We start from the raw sequence: 20,795 nt of genomic DNA, 5'->3' as shown, positions 1-20,795 counted from the left end.
GGGGTCCAGCGAAAAGTAGTGACGGTCTAACTACCGATAGAAGGCCTAAGATATCCTGGATAGGAACAGGTACAGCCACCGAAGATCGGTCGACTATTGTATCTCTATAAAGTACTGGTAAATCATGCTTCCACCCACTTTCCAGACTCGTCCTTAACGTATGTTCCATTCTCCTTGCAGTCCTCGCATGGTTCCCTCTTTGTAGTCTGACCGAGATATTCCGGACCCGCTTTCTTCTCACCGCAATTACCACAATTCTCCCATTCGATCAAGGTTGATGGCTGATCAAGGACATGTTTGCATAGGAATTTCGTGCTTGAGATTAGTTCTTTGCACATGGTTATCACCTTGAGCGGACATGTCAGAGTCTAACCCTTCATTCGAGTCCAAAATCTCTACATTAAGAACGAACATATAACGTTATATTTACGCGAAAAAGAGGAGAACAAGCGACTCCTAGGGCTGGATCGTAGATCAAGGCGAGGAGGCCAACAACTGCTGGCAGATGGTTTGGCTGTATGGTGTCAGGATTCTGCACGTACGCGCTAAGAGGTAGACTCACAGAGGAACGGCCAGTGTATGTACGGTTAGGGTGTTGTCGTGTACTTGTGAGATTTTGTTGGAGTATCTTTCTCTTCAACAAGTTCATCTCAAAAGCCAAGGCATCTGGTATTTATCTTTGACCAATGGAGCTCAGAAAAGGACAGAATGCAACCCTATTTTCATCAGGTAGACCGAGGTGAACTTGAAGGCGACCAATGAGTTGCCTTGGGGAGACGTTAGCCAACCATTCAGCACGCTGGTTTATGGGGAGTCGCTGCCTAGAAGCCTACGATATATCTCGGTCCGTCACGCAAGAACAGGTGATGCAGATGCGCATGGGTAGCAGCGGCCAAATCAACCGGTGAAGGCCGCCGAATACCGATTATGATGATTAGTCTGTACTACATCGATGCAACCACCCACCACCAATGTCGTTGGCAGCCTTGCTGATCAGATGTCCCGCATGCACTCAGCCATATTAGCCAACCAACTGTGGCCGCCAAACGCATTATTCACTTTGCAGTTTGGCCGCCTGCACACCCCTCCAAATACGGGCCCAGCCAGGAATCAGGAAATTTTTAACGTTTATACTATACAATATAATTAAGCCCACCCTTACCCCCCGTATAATAGGTGCCTCATCTATAGGTGCCTTATCTGTACACTTCAAGATACATAGATTCTAACTGTACCAGCCGATTCATGATTCAGTTAAGATATATAGAGGTATTGATATTTTATAGAGATGTTAACATTTCATTGGAAAGATAATTCCTACCAATACTAGGATGTATTTTAGATAAACGCTCAAATGTCTTAAGACCTAATTAAAATTGCTCTCAATATATCTACACATAATTATTGCCAATTGTATTAATCGGCTGGTATAGCTAGGATCTACATATCTTGGAATGTATAGATCCTCTACGCGTGTTGCAAGTGTGTAGGAGGTGGGCGAGTATTGAATCTTGAAACCTTCGCTTTGCTTTAATTTTCTGGCTGTCTCCTTTTGGGTGGCGGAGTGCTTTTGGCTTTCTGCAGCCTGGTGGGACAAAGGGTCTGGCGGCCATAGCAATTTGGAAGTTAGAACAGCAAGCTCCCAATCTATAGAGGAATCATCCATCCCGTACCCAGGTCTTAGGCGCGGGCTGTACTGGCCCAACAACTCGGCTATAGAGCGGCAGAGGTCAGCAAATTACGTGTTCTGACGAGGACGTGAGCTTACAGTACATATATGGAGAGGCGCTCTACGCTTAACATCACGCTCAGCCTTGCCGAGGAGCGAGTGCAGCGTAAATTGTCAGAAGCTGTAGAGCTTCTAAGAGTATTAGCTACACGTATGCCATAGCTATATAAGGCGTTTCAACGCATTGGCTAGTTCCTTTGTCTATAAATATCACTCGTTTTGTCTCCTTTGTAGATAGTTCAACAAGGTACTCTTTTCCTTCCGTACAGCCACCCACTGCAAGCACTCTCACCAGCTTACCGGAGCTTACCACTGCGTTCGGCAGAAATGCATATGGTACTTAACCTCCCAATTGGACCGCACAATCCGTATATACTCTGTATATAGTACGGACTTGTGTATGGCATGTGCTCGGCATGCGCTCAAGCGATTGGCCGGCCCAGGTTCTAGAATGTCAGACTCCGACGGCCAAGGAGGCCTCTTCGCGAGTGCGCTGCCTGGCGGGATTGGACAGCGACTTGGGTGAAGGGTTCCCTTCGGTTGTTTCACGAATATAACTAACAAACCGTAAGCGGGCGGGCGGGCCCATTGCCGACGGCGAAAGGTCCGAATGCGCATTCAGAATCTACGTTAGCCTAGCTGCAAAAACCGCTCGTCAGGATAGCATTCGGCCCAATGCATGATGCATGTCACCTTGCAGGCGGCTTGATGCGCCATTTCCGTGGTTTGACCAACGCTAACGGGCATAGTCGCGGCCGGAGCGATATATTTTTTTTTCTCGTTTTCTCTTCTTTTTTTTTGGTGGTCCAGACGCGCCCACCGAGATGAGAAGAGTGGATGATGGGTGGGCGGAGGAAGGCTAAGGGAGCCTGTTTGACCAAGGTTTTCTCGTGCTGTTTCTGGCATTTTCTGGATCGGGGCATCTTGACGTTACCCGCAATCTCACAAGGGGCAGGCACCACCGTCCTTTGGCATCCCTGCTCGGCCGTCAAAAATTACGTCGTTGACGCCCAAGGGCGGGGCGCACGGCGCTGCTTCCGTCGCCGGATCGCAAAGGTCTCAATTAAGTCTGTCAGTTCGCTACTTTGATATTCCTAGCCTTCACTCGAACGAAATCGTCAGATCTTGCCGCTCTTTCTTACAATCTGATTTCCCGCAAAACTATTGTTACAAGAAATGTGAATTGCACATTGACACATCGCAAATCCTCGACCTCCTGTTATTACCCCGCTCCCCACCATAACTGCCCCGCCATCTCACCAACGGGATTCCGAGCTTGTGTTCTGGAGTTCCCATTAATAACATCACCGCGCCGCTGAACTCTCGACCAAAAACAACCTACGGGCCGACCAGCCATCTCGACATCCTGTCCGCACCTGTCGTTCCCTTGACGCAACGCTGCGACAAATCACAGCGACTAAGCGCTCTTTACGTTCTGAAAACAGCGCACCTCGAGCGCTGCTTCCTCTCGTGCGGTCCAAAGTCGCCGATTCGCCAATTCTTCCCCATTCCCCAGCCGTCACAATGCCTGGTGTCGTCGACCACTCAGCCACCTCTTCCGGCCGGCTACTCCTCATCTCCAACCGCCTTCCAATTACCATCAAGCGCACCGACGATGGCCAGTACACGTTTTCCATGTCCTCGGGCGGTCTCGTCACCGGCCTCAGCGGCCTGTCCAAAACCACCAGCTTCCAATGGTACGGGTGGCCCGGTTTGGAGGTGCCAGAGGCCGAGGCCGGACCCATGCGGGAGCAGCTGAAGGAACAGTACAACGCGATTCCCGTGTTTGTCGACGACGAACTAGCCGACCGGCACTACAACGGCTTTGCCAGTGCGTCCCGCGATGCCCGTTCTGATGTTTCCCCATATCCTTGGTCATGTTGCCTGCGGCTGACACGCGTATGTACTCTCAGACTCGATTCTGTGGCCTCTCTTCCACTATCACCCCGGCGAAATCACCTTCGACGAGTCCGCATGGGCCGCATACCGCGAGGTTAACCGGTTGTTTGCCCAGACTGTGATTAAGGATGTGCAGGATGGAGACTTGGTCTGGGTGCACGATTACCACTTGATGCTGCTGCCCCAGATGCTGCGCGAGGAAATCGGCAAGTCCAAAAAGAACGTCAAGATTGGCTTCTTCCTGCACACCCCCTTCCCTAGCAGTGAAATCTACCGCATCCTGCCCGTCCGCGAGCAATTACTGCTGGGCATCCTTGACTGCGACCTGATCGGCTTCCACACGTACGATTACGCGAGGCACTTCTTGAGCAGCTGCTCGAGGATACTGTAAGTAATTCCTGGCGATTGTCGTCGCTTGAGGCACTAGGCTGGTACTGACGCTCTTTTTTTGCAGCTCCACCGCCACAACACCAAACGGTGTCGACTGGAACGGCAGGTTCGTGACGGTCGGCGCATTCCCGATCGGCATCGACCCGGACAAGTTTGTCGAGGGCCTTAAGAAGGAGAGCGTGCAGAACCGCATCGCTGCGCTCAAGAGAAAGTTTGAGGGTGTGAAGCTGATTGTCGGCGTGGACCGCCTCGACTACATCAAGGGCGTACCCCAGAAGCTGCACGCCTTGGAGGTGTTCCTGACCGAGCACCCCGAGTGGATCGGCAAGATCGTGCTGGTGCAGGTGGCGGTGCCCAGCCGGCAGGACGTCGAGGAGTACCAGAACCTGCGGGCCGTGGTTAACGAGCTGGTCGGGCGCATCAACGGCAAGTTCGGCACCATCGAGTTCATGCCGATCCACTTCCTGCACCAGTCGGTCAGCTTCGACGAGCTCACGGCCCTCTATGCGGTTAGCGACGTGTGCCTCGTGAGCTCCACGCGCGACGGCATGAACCTGGTCTCGTACGAGTACATCGCGACGCAGCGCGAGCGCCACGGCGTTATGATCCTGTCCGAGTTCACGGGAGCCGCCCAGAGCCTGAACGGCAGCCTCATCGTCAACCCGTGGAACACGGAAGAGCTCGCCAACGCCATCCACGACGCCGTCACCATGTCGCCGGAACAACGCGAGGCCAACTTCCGCAAGCTGGAGCGCTACGTCTTCAAGTACACCAGCGCCTGGTGGGGCCAGAGCTTCGTCACGGAGCTGACGCGCATCAGCGCTGCTGACGAGTCCAAGGAAGACAAAGGGACCAGCTCGGCCAAGCAGGCGCTGAGGAATGCGGCTGACAGTGTTGCCGACGTAGCCAACCAGGCCATTCAGGGAGCGCAAGAAGCCGTTGGCGGCGGTTCGGATGAAAAGAAGGAGTCTGAGTGAAGCGGGAAGGAGGGGCCCCAGCATGGGTATCGCTCGAGGTTTTCACGCCACTTACTCATTAAGGTATTTATTTGTCTCTTTGTGCCAGAGACGCCGTGGAGCCTACGAGGAGAGTTGAAGTAGGCACGGATAACCACTGGTGTCTTGCAGATCTCACAACAGGCATCGGAAAGCGGCTGGTTGGTTGGTTACGAGGATCCTCTGTACGGGATAATGAAATCATTCGAGAGCGTTGTGATTCGGCTTTTTTTTTTTTGTCAGTTATCTGGTATTGCTTCGAGGATAATTCCACGAATTCTCTGCGGTCTGATGCAACCGTCGTCTTGGGAGAGTGCCCTGCGCACCGCCAGAGGCCGCGCAAGTGACATCGTTTGGAGGCTGAGTTTGGGATTCACGATGACACGCCAACATGATACGATGATTTTCTGTCGCATTGCTCGATTCAGCTGGTGGCCTCCGTAAGCTGCGTGTTTCCGCGGCCAGGCCGCACGGAGAAATTAACTATTCCCGGATTGGGCGACCAAAGCGAATGCGATGAATGCGATCGGTTTAGTCGGATTCGTCCCCACCAGTCCTCTTGACGGGCGGTGCCAACAAGCCAATAGCCTAAGGCCTTGGGGTTGATCCGCCGAAAAGCTTAGCTCGACCGCAGCAGGGCTGTGCCACGTCGCAGGGGACCCGGAGTTGCATGGGGAAGTCGAGACAAGCTTTCAAGGCTTCACCGATAAGCTTTGAGGCGCGGCGCGGAGGAACCATTATTATATAAAATGGCAAGCTGTCAGACTCCATCCGGTGGCCTTGGCCGAGAAGACGTCACCTTCAAACACGCACTCTGGCTACGCCGTAGTCCGATCTCGAAGCGGTTCCCAATCTACTCATCAGGTAATTAATTCATACGCAGAAGCATCATGTATTTGGCCTATAAGTATGCCAAAAAGCGGTACAAGGAACGCCAGGCCAGAGAAGCCGAGCAGCAGACACCAGCGGCAAGGACGGCCAGCGCCGGTCGGGACGGGGCACCCTGGGATGAAGCGAGAGGACTGACGGCCTACTCGGATGGGCCTGGCTTGCCAGCTCCCTACGACCCGTCACCCCTTGCCGCCCACGACGAGACGGAACTCGAGGAGACGGCAGACGACCGGGCCGAGAAGAAACGGCGCCGCACATACCGGCTGAAGATCATCCTGGGCCTGTTTCTCCCGTTTGCTCTTCAAGCGCTCGACACCACTATTATTGCATCGGCACTGAAGTTTATCGCCGAGGATTTCCGTTAGTTCCTCCCTCCTTTCACCCCGTCTCTCTTTCTCTTTGCCTAGTCCTTGAAGATTTTGATATTTTTTTCCCATCCCACCCCATGGCGCACAATTGATTTAATTAATTATTAATTATTATTAATTAACCCTTTCTTTCGCTCGCCAACAGATGAGCTAAAGCAACTCAACTGGATCATCACGGCCTTCAACCTGACCTCGGCCGCGTTCCTGCCCATCTTTGCCCAGCTGGCCGACACGCTGGGCCGGCACGCGACGCTGCAGACGGCGCTGGTTGTGATAACGGTGGGGTCGGCGCTGTGCACGGGGTCGCCGACGAGCGCGTTCCCGGTGCTGCTGCTGGGGCGGGCGCTTCAGGGGGTCGGCGCCGCGGGCGTCAACATCTCCGTGCGCACCATCCTGGCCGACCGCGTCTCGCTGGCCGAGTACGCCAAGAACTGGACCACCTTCGCCATCGTCTCGGGCGTCTCCTTCGGCCTCGGCCCCGTCGCCGGCGGCTACCTGACCCAGATCAGCTGGCGCTGGTGCTTCGCCATCAACCTGCCCGTCGGCGTCGCCGGCATCGCCCTCGTCGCCCTGCTGCTGCGCAAGGAGCTGGTCGGGCCCTTGGCGATCGAGGACGTGCTGCGGACCGCCGGAGGCGATGGGGTGGCCGGCGACGGAACGGCAGGGTACGCGGGCCGGCGGCGGGATCCCGGGACCGGGATCGGGCGCTTCCTGCTGCGGCTCGGCACGCTCGACTACGGCGGGCAGGTCCTGTTCCTGTTCGGGTTCGGCCTGCTCATCCTCGGCTTCACCTGGGCCGGCGGCACGTACGCGTGGGGCTCGGCGCCGGTGGTGGCGACGCTGGCGGTCGGGGGCGTCCTGGCGGTCGCGTGGGCCGCGTACGAGTGGGCGATGGCGCCCGGCAGGGCCGCGGCGAGGGCGTTCCCCATGCAGAAGGCCATGATGCCGTGGCGGCTGCTGACGCACAAGGACGTCGGCCTGCTGCTGGGCATCAACTTTGCCAGCGGCGCCGCCATGTTCGCCATCATGTACTTTATGGACCTCTACTTCACCCTCGTCAAGGGCCACTCCTCTAGCGAGGCAGGAATCGCCCTGCTGTATTATCTCCCCGGTTTGGGTGGTAAGTTTGGATTTCTCGAGAACCTTCCCCTTTCCCCTTTCCCCTCTCTCACTCATCATCCCCCCCCCCCTTCCCAAACCGGTCAGACGGATACTGACCCATTGCGGCGGCACCACGGCAGTCGGCGTCTACGCAAACATGTTCTTCATGAACGTCCGGCCGCGGCAGACGCTCCCCAGCTTGATGCTCGGAACCACCTGCTCGGCAGTCGGCATCAGCGTGGTCGCCTGGGCCTGCCATACCGACTACACCAACCTCATCTACGGCATGATGGCTCTCACTGGTTTCGGCGTCGGCCTGACCATCAACCCGGGCACTCTCCACGCCCTGGCTTACGTACCCGGGATGACGGCGGCCATCAGTTGCCTGTCCGCCTTCTGCATCCCTTTTGGCGGCTCCATCACGCTCACCATCATGACGACCGTTTTCAATAACCGAAGCGGACCGGACCACCAGGACCCGAGGACCGGCATCGTCTGGGCGTTCATCTCGGTGATGCCCATCATGTGGCTGGCGGTGCTCATCACGACCTTCTTGGGCAACGTGTGGCTCGGGAAGGACGGAAACCACGAGCTCGTCCGTGAGGTCTGGTTCTGGAATACGCTCAGGGGGAGGCGCCTCGAGAGGGTGAAGGTGGCGAGGATGGAAGACGCCGGGGCCGTGGGTAGCAAGGGCGATATCAACATGGACGTCGTTCGGCAGCATGGGGTCATGCCGAAGACCGATGTTGAGCAGGGGAGGCAGAACCGAGCTTCTGCGTGGTGAAGAAGGGGCCGGAAGTGCGAGAGAGGCGGTCCTAGACGCGGGGTCCGGGGAATATATCGCACATTGTTAGCTATGCAATCAGATACCCAGGTGATCAGTTCCTGAATAGACATAGACGACTCGCAGTCAGCAATGTTAACTGAACCTCACACTGTCGTCGTTCTTTTTTTTTTTTTCCCAGCCCCGAGGTAAATTAATGAAGGGTGGTCCTCGTCCCGATTTCCGAGCTTCGTGCTCTGGGTAATTACTCTTTCCGGCAATATTTATTCATGTAGCACCTAACCAAGATGGACCAGCGATAATTATGACCCAACTGAGGGGCGATCTGTAGTAACATTGAGATAAGCATGAAGATAGCACTCCGTAATTAGAGGGTTCTCGTTCATCCGATATAACTAATTAGACAATCTCAAACACCCCCCCCTTTTGGACGGTTTAAATAATTAACTGTCCAACTCATGACTTTTTGTACTCGCCATGCTGCAGCACTCGAGGGTTGTGCTGCACTTGATGGCCGTGTTGATCAGTGTATAGCACCTTTGAAACCGTGATAATTAGTCTCCCGGCTCTTTGACGGACGGACTTGTCGTACCCGGAGCTAAGGGACGAAGGTATGCATACCTTAGGCGGGTGCTTCACGCCTTCCTTTTCGGCATCCTCCTTTGAGGTCACGATCTTCTCGACATCTCCCTCATGGCTGCCTCCGCGGGCGCGAGCAAAAACATGGTCGCCCACGTTGATGGGCTCGTTATTCTTGTCCCTAAGCTCGGACGGCATAGTGTCTAACGTTTCGCGGTGTGGTCTTGATGGAAAAGTGATTGCGCTGAGCCTGTAAGGAGTATAAAATTCGGCTATCTAATAATAGATGAACAAACTGTATTCTGAGATGTCGTTTAATCGTCTAATTTCAATCTCCCAACGGTCTTATATGGCTACTACTATATATATACATGTACATACATAGGAAATATCTCGGTTGGATGACGTCAGTGACCTCTTTGTTAAGCCACCATGACGAAACGTATAGTATTAGAGGTTCTATAACATGCTTTAGAAGGAAGTATCCCTCCTAATATTTCTTAATTATCTACTTATACTAGATATTAATAGTATATATATATATATATAATATTTAATAGGTTTATAATATTAAGATATATATTCTTATACCTAATAAAGATAATTAGTATAATAAGCTATAGATTGCTATACTATTATAGAGTCTAAGAAATTTATTATAAGAAATATATAATTAGAGTTAGATTTATAAACTTTACTTTAGTAATACTAAGTATAAAAATATCTATTTTTTATCTTCTATAATACTAGTCTTTAAGCTAGGTAAATAATATACTTACTAATTAAATATTAGTATAGAGAGTTATCTACCTAGGAAATATCTATAAAGGTAGTTAGTTTTAAGTTATAAGTATTTATATTACTACTAAATTTAATATTATAGTAATAGATACCTATTAAGTAACAATGTAAATATTATATAGTTTTGGATATATTTATAATATGCTATTATTTACTTTATAAAAATAAGAAATAGTATATAATATTAATCTATATATTATAGGCTAGCTTATTTAGTTTACCTATATAGGTAATATATTAATCTTCCTTTTCCTTAATCTTATTCTAGATATATAGTAATTTGAGATTTAGGTACTAGAGAGTCTTAACTAGATAAATATCCTCTATATATAATATACTAGCCTTATAGCTACTATAGATAAGTATATAAAGTTTATAGTAACGATCTCCTGCTTAATACGTAGAAAGTTATAGAGCCTTGGATCCCCATGAACCCCCCCTTTTTCCGTAAGCAGGCTGTATATGCCCTGGAGTTCCTCGAGAAGGCGAGCTCAAGAACACCAATTCCTCTCGAACCGGGGCTCGGCAATTCTGTAAGTACCCTCCGACGCGTTCAGTGGGTTGCCAATCAATGGAAATTCTATGTCAACTACCGAGTGGTCCATGTGGGAACGTCGGGTTGTTCTTCACCTCGATAAAGAGACGGGCATTCGGCCACTGACAGGAGATCTTATTTTCGACTACAGCAAGTGCTCCTCCGCTGCTTCGCTTCTTGATTTCCATCATTCATAAACCAAGCGATCCACGGATCCGCGATTTCGGGAAAGCCATCGTGTGGCAGAGAGTCCCCGCAGTTCACCTCCCCTGCCCCGCTCGAAATCTCCCTCTACTACCACCGCGCCGCCCTCTGATGAGACAGTTGGCATGCTGGAAGCCTTACACACTGCCGAGGAAAACAACGTCCCGGATTCCCTGCACTAGTCGTCGCTTGGCTTTGGTTTGTTGAATGAACCAATTTTGCAGGAGTATTGGCGAGGCATGCTCCCTGAACGTCATGGTCGATGTTCTCGCTGCTCGAGCCAGCGTCGATATTGCCCTGCGGGAACCCTACAGGTTTCTGGACTCGCTTGACCTTCATGGTGTATTCTGCATTGTCTGTAGGAAAACCACCACTCCAACAGCCCGCTGAAAGGCAGAGCCAGCCATGTTAGTGCACGTATGTCGGTCGGACGAGAAGTTGCAGCTCTGGTCATGCAATACCCTCCCATTGTCGTTGACAAGAACCCAAGCCATAGTCTCTGGGACGTCCCTACTTCCAAAGGGCAGCCCAGAGAGTCGAGTCGAATCTGGCCGACACAGGACGTATGTTCGTTGGAGCGGTGAAGGAGCAGCCCGGTGATGACCGACGTTCCTCCTATTTGTTGCAGTGAAGGAGTTACTGCAGTGATTCCATCGAGGGCAGCCGACGTATAATAGTAGTCTTCCTGAGAGAATGATGGAGAAGTAGACAGAGGTGTTGGAAGTTCAGGACGCTGGCTATCCGGCGTTGGAGGAGGAGCCGCGAAGCCTAAGAGACGGATACCGGCTGAGTAAGTGTCATAGAAGATTCGGCTAGGCTGTTTGCTTGGCCGATCTAATAGAGTCCAATTGCTCCCGAGGCTGCTTGGCCATGCTCCCATAAGGGTAATACGACCTTTGTCGGTCTTGAACTACTAGGGGTTAACGCTGCGCATTCTGAGGGATGAGGACATACCATCAAGCTGGTTTTCCGGGAGACATGGTCGTAGTGCTTCCATATCTCTACCACAGCCTCGTCTCTATCGACCGGCATATATTGCCAGACTGCGTAGATGCTCGGTTTCGATTGGTAGACGAATTTCGTATCCTCCCCAGCAATGTGGGCGTGTATTGATAGGAAGCGGTGGAAGTGACATACGGAATAGCCAATAATGGCAGGGTCGTTACACTTGAATGCAGACATCCTGATCAAGTCGGGGTTCTCATCACGTCTCTCGAGACCAACAAGACGGATTTCCTTGGTAGAACGCTGGGGCAACGGCCACAATACAGTAGGAGACTCAGCTTCACGCGTCAACGTACGCAGCTTTATGCCCTGGGTGAAACATTAGTTATGATTATAGGGACCGTTGGTTCAACATAAGGCTTACATCAACTAGGCTCTCGAGTTCCGGGTCCGAGCTTGGGATGGCGACGGACCTCCACCAGATGTTCGGACGCTCCTTAATGGTCGGCGTCTCGGAGGAAGACGCAGAGAGCAGTTCCCTCACGCCTAGGTGATCCTCGCCGAGGAATATCGTAGTATCAGTGGGGCCAGACATGGGTTCGAAGACCAGCTTGACTTTGGGATCGTGCTCGGTAGGTTGCTTGTTTGTGAGGAACGAAATGTATCTCACGCCCTCAAACAAGGTGTAGCGCGCCCAAACCTTGGTCGAAAAGCTGATACGACTAGGAGCACGAGAGCTTTCCCACAATGCCACTGCACGTAGCACCGCAAACGGCCGCAAACAGTATTGGGCGATGTGGTAGCAGAGCTCCGGGGGGAGGCGATAAGTCTCCCGCAAAATCGAGCTCCATGTAAGTCGGAGCCAGCGGGTTCGTCGTTCATCTTCAGCGGGGGGCGGTTGGTATCGATACGAGGTAGCCTTGATAAAGGCTGAACGCGACTCGGAAGGGACGAGCGCGAGGCATCCAGGATGGCAACCTGCGGCCTGTTCCCCATCGTGCGGGCAGCCATCACCACATTTCACGCAAAACATGTCGTCCTCGTCCATCACTGTACGGAAAGGGTGTTCCTGTGAAACCACCATCCCATTCCTTCCCACTACGCCGGTCAGCGACCTGGTATAAATAAATATGCCTACAATATACATACCAACGACAATGGTGTCGCCGTCGTCGAGTATGAACCTGCAAAGGCCGCAACGTCGCGGTATACAATATCCGGGTCGTTCTGCCATGGTTGTCAATTTGCGTCCGGGAAAAGGGGAAAAACGCTAGGGCAAGTTGGGAATTAGGGCGGGGGCCGCCCAGTGAGATAACCGAAGTAACTATGCAGAAGAGTGCAAGATGCGAGAAATATCGATCGGGGGGTAATATTCTCCAGGCGCCGGTGACATAGGCGGGACCAGATATAGCGCCTCCTTGCCATGAGACTCGAGGATATATCCTTCCTAGAGTCTCGACTTAAGAACGGGTTCTTGAAGATACGACCCACGAGAACACGTACTGGTCGTACGTTATTATTCTCGCAGGGAGCATAGCGTTTGCGACCGGTCGCGCTCCACTTGTTAGTACCCCGCGTCAGTAGTACCGCGCTACCCCTGGTAGCTGGCTTGTACGGGAAGTACTGGTCGCACCGCGTCATCGAGGTAACGCTAGGTTAGAGCGACTGGCCGCACTACACGCGGCAGCGCGCTGGTAGTAATGGTACTGTTCGTACACCGGATTTGCCAACGCGTTCGTACCAGTCGCACGCCGGCCATTTGCGCAGGCGGGCTGCCCTGCGACTGGTACCCTAGCGGGGCCCGGGGTTGCTGCAATACTGGTCGCATACTGGCCGCCCCCTGCGACTGTTCGCCAAGGCACCGTACTACTGCTCGCACGCGGGCCGTCCCCCGCGACTGTTCGCTACAGGCGTACCGCAGTACCCAAGGCGCAAACAAGCCTTCCCGTGCGACTGGTATTACTACAGCAGGGCCTAGGGCCACACCCATGGTACACGTCGCCTGCCAGGCCTTCGCATACCTGACACGCACGAGTGTGACTAGTCGTGATTCAGGCGATGATAACTTGGCTGTGCATAACTAGCTAACAATAGCTACGTCGTCCGTCTGCCTAGTGCGCTCGAGGGTGCGCGTACCGCCTGCTGCCACGCTTAATTCACTAGACGAAACTTCCCACGGGCTCAGCTTCCTTTCTCCAGGAGTGAGTGTATTCACGCAGAACCGTACTGGAATTTTTTTTTGGGGGGAGGGATTTGCCTTGATAATGCAAAATCAAAAAAAGGATGGATAACAAATTTAATAGGGTGACTAGTCTAGTGGTCAGGACGCTTCGTTGTGGTTGAAGAACCACGTACGATCCGAAGAAACCCCGGTTCGATTCCGGGGTCGCCCACTTCTTTTGCCGAGCTAGTTAACAGCGACAGGCTTCCGAGCCCCCAAACGAGCTGTTCTTTTTTAATGTCTGAGCTTCTCTTTTTTAAGATATGCTGCAACATGGACATAAAGGCATTGAGTATGTCACATTGCGTTTCTTATGATCATACGCGTCTCGGCTAATCCTATGGGAACGAGGTGTTTGTACATATATGGGCAGGCATAGAATTGTTCCCATTGATTTAACATTCTTTCCAGTAGTGTATAGCTTCTAAATGCTAAAATGCAACAGGACATGTGATACGCGACTCATTGCCGGGGCCCTCACGGTCTCGCCCGAAAGCTTCAGTTTTCCGTAGTTGTACGGATTATACTATGCTGTGCTAATTAGTACTGGTTATCGTTATCCCGATTTTGGGAGAGCTGTCGCGATCCCCAAACTCTCAAGCACGCAGACGTAGGAAACCTCCGATTTTGCAGCTGGCAGTTCCTCGGTCAAGGGCCTCGGAATGGAATGCGAACTGAGGCGTCTGCCAAGCACATAAGCGGTGGTCTTTTTGGGCAGAGAGAACAGGCTGAATTGGAGTGGAAATACTAGTACTAGTTCGAACGGTAGGGTCCCACATGGCAGCGTGGTTGGGCCGGCAGGGGCTCCGCAGATGGGGGTTGAAGGAATTCCCCATTCCCCGCATTTTTTTTTTCGCACCAGGTTCCCCCAACCTATGCGGGGAAAGCCCATGGGTGGAAAAACAACAACAAGGGCCCGGGAAAGGCAGGAGAGGAGAGAGCCAAGCTCGCGCGGCTTCGTCTTGGCAGAGGAGATTCCAAGTTCGTGATTCCGGATAAATTGAGATGTGTGGAAATCGTCGAACTTGGCAACAGGGGCGAAACCAACGACGCTCGAATCCGGGATTCTGGTTCGGGGGATAGTCGGGAGTGCTGCATGTCGTCGTCTGATTTTACCAAGGTTGAAAAAGTATTTATAAAGGCAGGCCACGATCCCCGAGCGCCATCCGACATGGGCACGCCAGCGGCACCAACCCAACGACTCGACTCGTCGCGCAAACCGAGTCAAGACCATGATGAGGATGCGGAGCTTACTGGTGCTCGCGGCCATCGGCCTGGCCGCTGCCGAGGACGGCCTCAACGGCTGGCTTCGCTATGCGCGGATCAAGGGAGCACGCGGCTTCCACGACAGGCTGCCGTCTACCATCGTCGCCCTCAACGCCACCGAGGGGCTCCCCGTCTACACGGCCGGCCAGGAGCTCGCCCAGGGCATCGAGGGCATCTTCGGCAAGAAGGTCGACCTCGCAACGGCCGGCGCCGCCAAGGGTAAGGGCAAGGGCAATGGCAAGGGCAACAACGGCCACGGCCGCGACACCACCGCCACGGTTGGGACCGTCGCGGCGTATGTCGACAGCAACCCCGGCGCTGCTGCCGCCGGCATCCCCGAGCTGGCCGACGACGGCTTCTACCTCCGCGTCTCGCGCGGTAACGTCCTGATCCTCGGCCAGAACGAGCGCGGCGCCCTGTACGGCGCCTTCCACTACCTCTCCCTGCTCGCGCAGGGCAACGCGTCCGACTACACGCTGGCCTCCAACCCGGACGCGCCGATCCGGTGGGTGAACCAGTGGGACAACATGCAGGACGGCGGCACCCACGGCAGCGTCGAGCGCGGCTACGGGGGCGACTCCATCTTCTTCTGGGACGGCAAGGTCCGCGACGACCTGACCCGGGCCGGGCTCTACGCCCGCCTGCTCGCCTCCATCGGCGTCAACGCGGTCGTCGTCAACAACGTCAACGCCGACCCCAAGACGCTGACGCCGGAGAACATGGACGGCCTGGCCCGCATCGCCAACGCCTTCCGGCCCTACGGCGTCCAGCTGGGCGTCTCGCTCAACTTCGCCTCGCCCCAGACCCTCGGCGGACTCGACAGCTTCGACCCCCTGGACGAGCGAGTGGTGCAGTGGTGGCGGGACATCACCGACGCCCTCTACGAGCGGATCCCCGACATGGCCGGCTACCTGGTCAAGGCCAACTCGGAGGGCCAGCCCGGCCCGTTGACGTACAACCGGACGCTCGCCGACGGCGCCAACCTGTTCGCGCGCGCCCTCAAGCCGCACGGCGGCCGCGTCCTGTTCCGCGCCTTCGTCTACGACCACACCAGCCTGGACGAGGACAAGGACTGGAAGGCGGACCGGGCCAAGGCGGCGGTCGAGTACTTCGACGGCCTCGACGGCGAGTTCGAGGACAACGTGGTGGTCCAGATCAAGTACGGCCCCATCGACTTCCAGGTGCGCGAGCCGGCGTCGCCCCTCTTCTCGCGCCTGGTCCGCACCGCCTCCGCCCTCGAGCTGCAGATCACGCAGGAGTACCTCGGCCAGCAGGCCCACCTCGTCTACCTGGCGCCCATGTGGAAGGAGATCCTCGACTTCGACTTCCGCGTCGACGGCCGGCCCTCGCGCACCGCCGACATCCTCAACGGCAAGCGCTTCGGCGGCCGCGCGGGCGGCTACGCCGGCGTCGCCAACGTCGGCACCAACACGACCTGGCTGGGCAGCCACCTGGCCATGTCCAACCTGTACGCCTTCGGCCGTCTCGCCTGGGACCCGTCGTCCGAGCCCGAGGGCGTCCTCCGCGACTGGATCAGGCTGACCTTCGGCGACGACCCCGAGGTGCTCGACGTCATCACGCGCATGTCGATGGCCTCGTGGCCGGCCTACGAGAACTACAGCGGCAACCTGGGCATCCAGACGCTGACCGACATCCTGCTGGGCCACTACGGCCCGAACCCGGCCTCGCAGGACGGCAACCCGTGGGGCCAGTGGACGCGCGCCGACGCCGACAGCATCGGCATGGACCGCACCGTCTGGAACGGCACCGGCTTCTCGGGCCAGTACCCGCCCGAGGTGGCCGCCCGGTTCGAGCGGATCGAGACGACGCCGGACGAGCTGCTGCTCTGGTTCCACCACGTCCCCTACACGCACGTCCTCAAGTCGGGCAAGACGGTCATCCAGCACTTCTACGACGCCCACTACGAGGGCAGCGCCGTGGCCCAGACCTTCCCGCGCCTGTGGGAGACCCTCCGGGGCCGGGTCGACGACGAGCGGTTCGAGCACGTCCTGTTCCGGCTCGAGTACCAGGCCGGCCACGCGCTCGTCTGGCGCGACAGCATCAACAACTTCTACTTCAACAAGTCGGGCATCCCCGACGCCCGCGGCCGCGTCGGCCACCACCCGTACCGCATCGAGGCCGAGCACATGCGCCTGGACGGCTACGTGCCCTACGACGTGAGCCCCTTCGAGGCCGCCAGCGGCGCCCGCTGCGTCGTGACGCGCGACAACTCCACCGCCGCCGCCGCCACCGCCAGCGTCGAGCTGCGCCACGTCCCCACGGGCACCTACGACGTCGCCGTCAACTACTTCGACATGGCCATCGGCAACTCCACCTGGGAGCTCTACGTCGGCCGCCGCCGCGTCGGCCGCTGGAAGGGCGACCTCGAGTACGTCCTCGGCCGCGCCCCGTCCCCCTACATCGACGGCCAGACCGCCGCCCGCGTCACCTTCCGCCGCGTCCACATCGAGAAGGGCAGCACCCTCAAGATCGTCGGCAGGCCGGACGGCCTGGAGCCCGCCCCCATCGACTACGTCTCCATCCTGCCGCTGGGCATTGTCGACTAAGAAAAAAAAAAAAGGGGGGGGGGTTGTGTTAAGAGGTTAATGGTCAGCTGTTTGAGGGAGGATGGCTAACTTTACTTTGCCCCCGTATGATTTGCATGTGATTAGTTTAATTGTATTGCTTAGAGCTATCTAATTAATCAACATTTAATTTCATCATCATATCAAGAATCACCACACCGCTTTCTTTTTAGGGGGTTAAATTACCACAAGAGCCCTGGGGAGGAGAGAACCTCATTTTGACAGTAAATGTAAGGTATTATGTGTAATAGAAGAGACAATTCGTGGCTGTCTTTGACTACTGCTATATATGCTTCAGGGAAAGAAAAAAATACAAAGTTCAATTAATTAGCGAGGGGATTGCTAGTTGTCGTCACTCATCATCATCACAAGAAGAACACTCGCGTGTTCCCCGGATGCTACTCATTGCAGCACGGCCACAGCCCTTCTCTTCGTTCTTTCAAGAAAGAAGAAAACAAGAAAAAAAAAAGAAATTATGCAGGGTATCTTTGCACCAACCATCATGAAACCGAATCAAAAACTCTGCTCCTGTCTACCCCCTCCCTACCTCCCCTCCTCCGTACGTCGCACTAGCTTTCCACCCCAACCTCGCTCCTCTGCCCAGCACGCTCCCGGTCCCGCGAGATCAGACCGCTAAACTTCCTCCTCAGCCCCATCCGCTGTAGCAGCGTCGCTTTGGCGCCCTTGCCAATAGAACCACCGCCATCCACACTCGTATCCGACCGGAGGCCCGGTGACGCCAACGACGCCGGCATCCCGGTGCCGCTGCCGCTGTTCGCCAGGTTCAGCGGCGCCGGGACCGGCCGTGCATGCTGCTGCTGCTGCCGTTGTTGCTGCTGCGGTCCTCCTCCTGCTCCTTGAACCAACCCCAGCCCCAGCCCTTGCCATTGTTCTTGTACACTCTGCTGCTGCTGCTGCTGCTGTTGTTGTCGTCCCTGACCTGGTTGTGGCAGCGGCGGCGGCGCCTTTTGCAACTTGCCGCCGCCGCCGCCGCCGCGAGACGAGGAGGCCTCCGTGGGGCTGGCACCGCTAGCACCCCCCGCCGACGCCGCTGCCGTCGCCCTGGCCACGTCCCCCCGATTCCACAGCTGCTCCGGAGGGATATAATGCGGCGAGTGTTGAAGCTTCTGGTGCGGGCGCGGGTGCTGGGCCTGGTGGTGGTGACCCCCGCCGCTCAGGTAACCACTATCCACGGAACCCCTCTCCCTGTCCCTCTCTCCCGCTGGACCCGCCGGACCGGACGGGGGCAGCGGCAGGCTCGTCTCGGACATGGACGGGCGGGCGGCCAGAGACGGGGGCGCGGGCAGGTGCTCGCGCGCTGCGGCCCACTTGCGGGCCTCGGCCACCTGGTCCGCTAGGCACCGCCGGGACGAGCGCGCGCTGCGGATCGAGGCCGTCTCTACGCCCGTGCCCCCGTCACCGCCGGTCAAGCGAGGGGTTGGTGGGGAGCGCTGTTGGATGTTGGTAGTGGTAGTAGGTGACGGAAGGTCGATGTGGCGGAGTGATCCGGCGCGGTGTTGGCGGGTTGTCGGGCTGGGGAGGTTGAGGTCCGTTTCGGGAGGGATGGCCGTGGGCGCCGAGTAGGCCTCCTGTTGGTATTTATTGCTGGTACTCTGCCGCTGGGGGACTGGAGGGATCTGGAGGCTGTTGAGGCGGGGTCGGGAGTTGGATCGCCTGTGGGAATGAGCGTCCTGGCCTTGTTGTTGCGGCGCTGAGGAGCCTGTGGTAGACAAGCTCAGGGTAGTCGAAGCAGCCGTATCCTGTGTCGCCGCGGTGTTCTCGTCCTGAGCAACGTCTTCATCGATCCGCCGCATCGTGGTGTCTACGCTCCGATCGCGGATGGAGCGCGTTCCCGTCCTGCGGCCCAAGCGCCCTGGGGTGCTGAAAGGAAGGTCCGGGTTCTGGTCCGGGGAGCTGTCGCTGGCGGGGGATACGGCGCTTTTCGATGCTGGCATGGGCTCCGGCGCGCTGTCGACTCCCGGTTTCAGCCCCAATTCGCTCTTGGCTCGCTGAATGCTGCCCCGACGGTGCATGTCCGGGCTTGACGGCAGCCCTACAATGCCCAGGGCGGCACGCCCGGTGTCCAGCGAGTTCCTAGGGCGTGACTGCCGGCGCCCGGTAGTGGAGCCTTGGTCATCTTCCTTCCCTTCCGCGCCGAATCCTGTCTTGAGGGGCAGCGACACTTCGCTCTTGCCGTGTCGCATCGACAGAGGCGGAGGTGGATGACTCGGGATTGCGGCGCCGGCATCGGCGGATGCTGATCTCCTATGTCCATGCGGCTGGGCATTTCGGGTCGTTCGCCTCTCGTGAGCGGCATCCTGGTGGCCACTCCTCGTCGCCCAACCATCGACCCTGCGCCGGGACGACGACGACGCGTCGGATAACTCGGAATCGGAGGACCCCACGGCTATCTCGCGTCTTGATCTTCGCTTGCGAACCTGTCTGCGCACCGGTTCCTCTGCTTCCGTATCAGGGGGGCCTCTCCTAGGGGTCCTCCCTCTTGACGCCGGGCCTCGACGAGCGTTGCTTCGTGCCCGGGATCTCTCGCGCTCTTTCTCGGGCAGCCGTGCATTTGCCGCTTCGAGCACAAACTGCTGAACGGCAATGGGTCCGTGAAGCGGGCAGGAGAGGACGTTGACGGACAGCTTCCTGAGCTGCTCGACCTTCTGTGAAGCATCCAGCGAACAATACCTCCCCCTCTCGACGGCGACATCGCACTTCACCCACTGGATGTAATAATGCTGCGGGCCGTCCTCGCAGCCAGTGTAAGGCGTGTAGTCGTAGGTGCACATTGCGGCTCAATGGCCAACCTGGCGGTGGCCCTGCGGCAAAAGAAGCAGACAGCCGTGTTCCCGTTTGAGACGGCGATGACCACCGGGTTGACTTGCGGATATGATGTACTGGGGGGAACCGACCAGGGTCTCAGCCGCGCGGCGGTTCAGGGTAGTTGAGGGGCGGCCCTTAGACATTTACATACATCTGTGGCTACGCTGCGAATCGGCGGAGTCGACCGCCGCCTCGGCTCGAGCGGTGAGGAAGCGAGAATCATGTCGAAATCACGCTACCATTTGGACTTGGCCCGGCTTGGCTGTGATAGTGCTGCTGCTGCTGCGTGCTCTCGTCGCCGGCAACGTTTGGTTGACTGGATCGTCAAATGCATCTCTTTCTCCCCCGCACATGCCCAGTCGAGTCCCGTTCAGGTAAAAATAGCATCGGGCTCAGCACATCACCCGGGGCTGCAAGGCGATTGGTTCTCTAGACTTGGACGCCCTGCTTGGCAAAGCGTGGGTTGGCCTGATCCGGGAGCTGTCTCCGGCGGCGGGAGGGTGATCAACGGCTGAAATCGAGGGGAAGCGATCCAAATCGGGCTTAGTGTATGCAGTGCGACCTTGAAGAACGTGCAGCCGGGCGCTTAGAACGTTGCGATGTGATGTGATGGGCTCGACAGGCCCAGACCCACAGGTTTTCTTGGCCGAGAAAGGACAGAAAAGCCCTCTAAAAA

General features: G+C 56.0%; 7 protein-coding genes and 1 non-coding gene across 8 annotated transcripts; 4 read left to right on the top strand and 4 right to left on the bottom strand.

The window, feature by feature from the left end:
- Nucleotides 1-92: 92 nt before the first annotated feature.
- Nucleotides 93-358, bottom strand: P884DRAFT_263184 (uncharacterized protein). Its single transcript, XM_069441736.1, has one exon. It carries the CDS (start codon nucleotides 336-338, stop codon nucleotides 123-125), a length of 216 nt encoding a protein of 71 aa, XP_069295114.1. The 5' UTR covers nucleotides 339-358; the 3' UTR covers nucleotides 93-122.
- A 2,399-nt stretch (nucleotides 359-2,757) lies between these two features.
- On the top strand, nucleotides 2,758-5,250 carry P884DRAFT_294124 (glycosyltransferase family 20 protein). Its single transcript, XM_069444259.1, has 3 exons — nucleotides 2,758-3,560; nucleotides 3,643-4,015; nucleotides 4,083-5,250. Exons 1-3 carry the CDS (start codon nucleotides 3,254-3,256, stop codon nucleotides 4,993-4,995), a joined length of 1,593 nt encoding a protein of 530 aa, XP_069295113.1. The 5' UTR covers nucleotides 2,758-3,253; the 3' UTR covers nucleotides 4,996-5,250.
- Nucleotides 5,251-5,577: 327 nt separating this feature from the next.
- On the top strand, nucleotides 5,578-8,560 carry P884DRAFT_229496 (uncharacterized protein). The gene is made up of 3 exons (XM_069439755.1): nucleotides 5,578-6,264; nucleotides 6,418-7,392; nucleotides 7,514-8,560. The coding sequence occupies exons 1-3, from the start codon at nucleotides 5,904-5,906 to the stop codon at nucleotides 8,155-8,157; spliced, it is 1,980 nt and encodes a 659-aa protein (XP_069295112.1). The 5' UTR covers nucleotides 5,578-5,903; the 3' UTR covers nucleotides 8,158-8,560.
- A 53-nt stretch (nucleotides 8,561-8,613) lies between these two features.
- Nucleotides 8,614-8,934, bottom strand: P884DRAFT_207833 (uncharacterized protein; the record flags this gene model as incomplete). The annotated part of the gene is made up of 2 exons (XM_069438823.1): nucleotides 8,614-8,694; nucleotides 8,779-8,934. The coding sequence occupies 2 exons, from the start codon at nucleotides 8,932-8,934 to the stop codon at nucleotides 8,614-8,616; spliced, it is 237 nt and encodes a 78-aa protein (XP_069295111.1).
- Nucleotides 8,935-10,529: 1,595 nt separating this feature from the next.
- Nucleotides 10,530-12,455, bottom strand: P884DRAFT_207934 (uncharacterized protein; the record flags this gene model as incomplete). The annotated part of the gene is made up of 4 exons (XM_069438828.1): nucleotides 10,530-11,186; nucleotides 11,231-11,590; nucleotides 11,646-12,319; nucleotides 12,371-12,455. 4 exons carry the CDS (start codon nucleotides 12,453-12,455, stop codon nucleotides 10,530-10,532), a joined length of 1,776 nt encoding a protein of 591 aa, XP_069295110.1.
- Nucleotides 12,456-13,523: 1,068 nt separating this feature from the next.
- P884DRAFT_t146 lies at nucleotides 13,524-13,614 on the top strand. The gene has a single exon. It is a non-coding gene; the product is annotated as a tRNA-His (tRNA).
- A 776-nt stretch (nucleotides 13,615-14,390) lies between these two features.
- On the top strand, nucleotides 14,391-17,556 carry P884DRAFT_249027 (glycoside hydrolase family 67 protein). Its single transcript, XM_069440578.1, has one exon. The coding sequence runs from the start codon at nucleotides 14,675-14,677 to the stop codon at nucleotides 17,273-17,275; it is 2,601 nt and encodes an 866-aa protein (XP_069295109.1). The 5' UTR covers nucleotides 14,391-14,674; the 3' UTR covers nucleotides 17,276-17,556.
- Nucleotides 17,557-17,862: 306 nt separating this feature from the next.
- P884DRAFT_272037 (uncharacterized protein) lies at nucleotides 17,863-20,085 on the bottom strand (the record flags this gene model as incomplete). The annotated part of the gene is made up of 1 exon (XM_069442490.1): nucleotides 17,863-20,085. One exon carries the CDS (start codon nucleotides 20,083-20,085, stop codon nucleotides 17,863-17,865), a length of 2,223 nt encoding a protein of 740 aa, XP_069295108.1.
- Between the last annotated feature and the right edge of the window lie 710 nt (nucleotides 20,086-20,795).

The sequence above is a fragment of the Thermothelomyces heterothallicus genome, assembly GCF_042370625.1.
Source record: "Thermothelomyces heterothallicus CBS 202.75 unplaced genomic scaffold P884_scaffold_24, whole genome shotgun sequence".
NCBI classification, from domain to species: Eukaryota; Fungi; Ascomycota; class Sordariomycetes; order Sordariales; family Chaetomiaceae; genus Thermothelomyces; species Thermothelomyces heterothallicus.
The sequence above is the reverse complement of the archived record's forward strand: the minus strand, read 5'-3'. Positions and strand labels throughout refer to the sequence as shown.

What these genes read in the sequence shown, in the direction of transcription:
- P884DRAFT_263184 (XM_069441736.1), bottom strand. Translation starts at nt 338, where the DNA reads ATGTGCAAAGAACTAATCTCAAGCACGAAATTCCTATGCAAACATGTC.
- P884DRAFT_294124 (XM_069444259.1), top strand. Translation starts at nt 3,254, where the DNA reads ATGCCTGGTGTCGTCGACCACTCAGCCACCTCTTCCGGCCGGCTACTC. An exon ending in GCACTACAACGGCTTTGCCA is followed by an intron (nt 3,561 to 3,642) that starts GTGCGTCCCGCG and finishes ATGTACTCTCAG; the next exon opens with ACTCGATTCTGTGGCCTCTC. An exon ending in AGCAGCTGCTCGAGGATACT is followed by an intron (nt 4,016 to 4,082) that starts GTAAGTAATTCC and finishes CTTTTTTTGCAG; the next exon opens with CTCCACCGCCACAACACCAA.
- P884DRAFT_229496 (XM_069439755.1), top strand. Translation starts at nt 5,904, where the DNA reads ATGTATTTGGCCTATAAGTATGCCAAAAAGCGGTACAAGGAACGCCAG. An exon ending in GTTTATCGCCGAGGATTTCC is followed by an intron (nt 6,265 to 6,417) that starts GTTAGTTCCTCC and finishes GCTCGCCAACAG; the next exon opens with ATGAGCTAAAGCAACTCAAC. An exon ending in TTATCTCCCCGGTTTGGGTG is followed by an intron (nt 7,393 to 7,513) that starts GTAAGTTTGGAT and finishes GCACCACGGCAG; the next exon opens with TCGGCGTCTACGCAAACATG.
- P884DRAFT_249027 (XM_069440578.1), top strand. Translation starts at nt 14,675, where the DNA reads ATGATGAGGATGCGGAGCTTACTGGTGCTCGCGGCCATCGGCCTGGCC.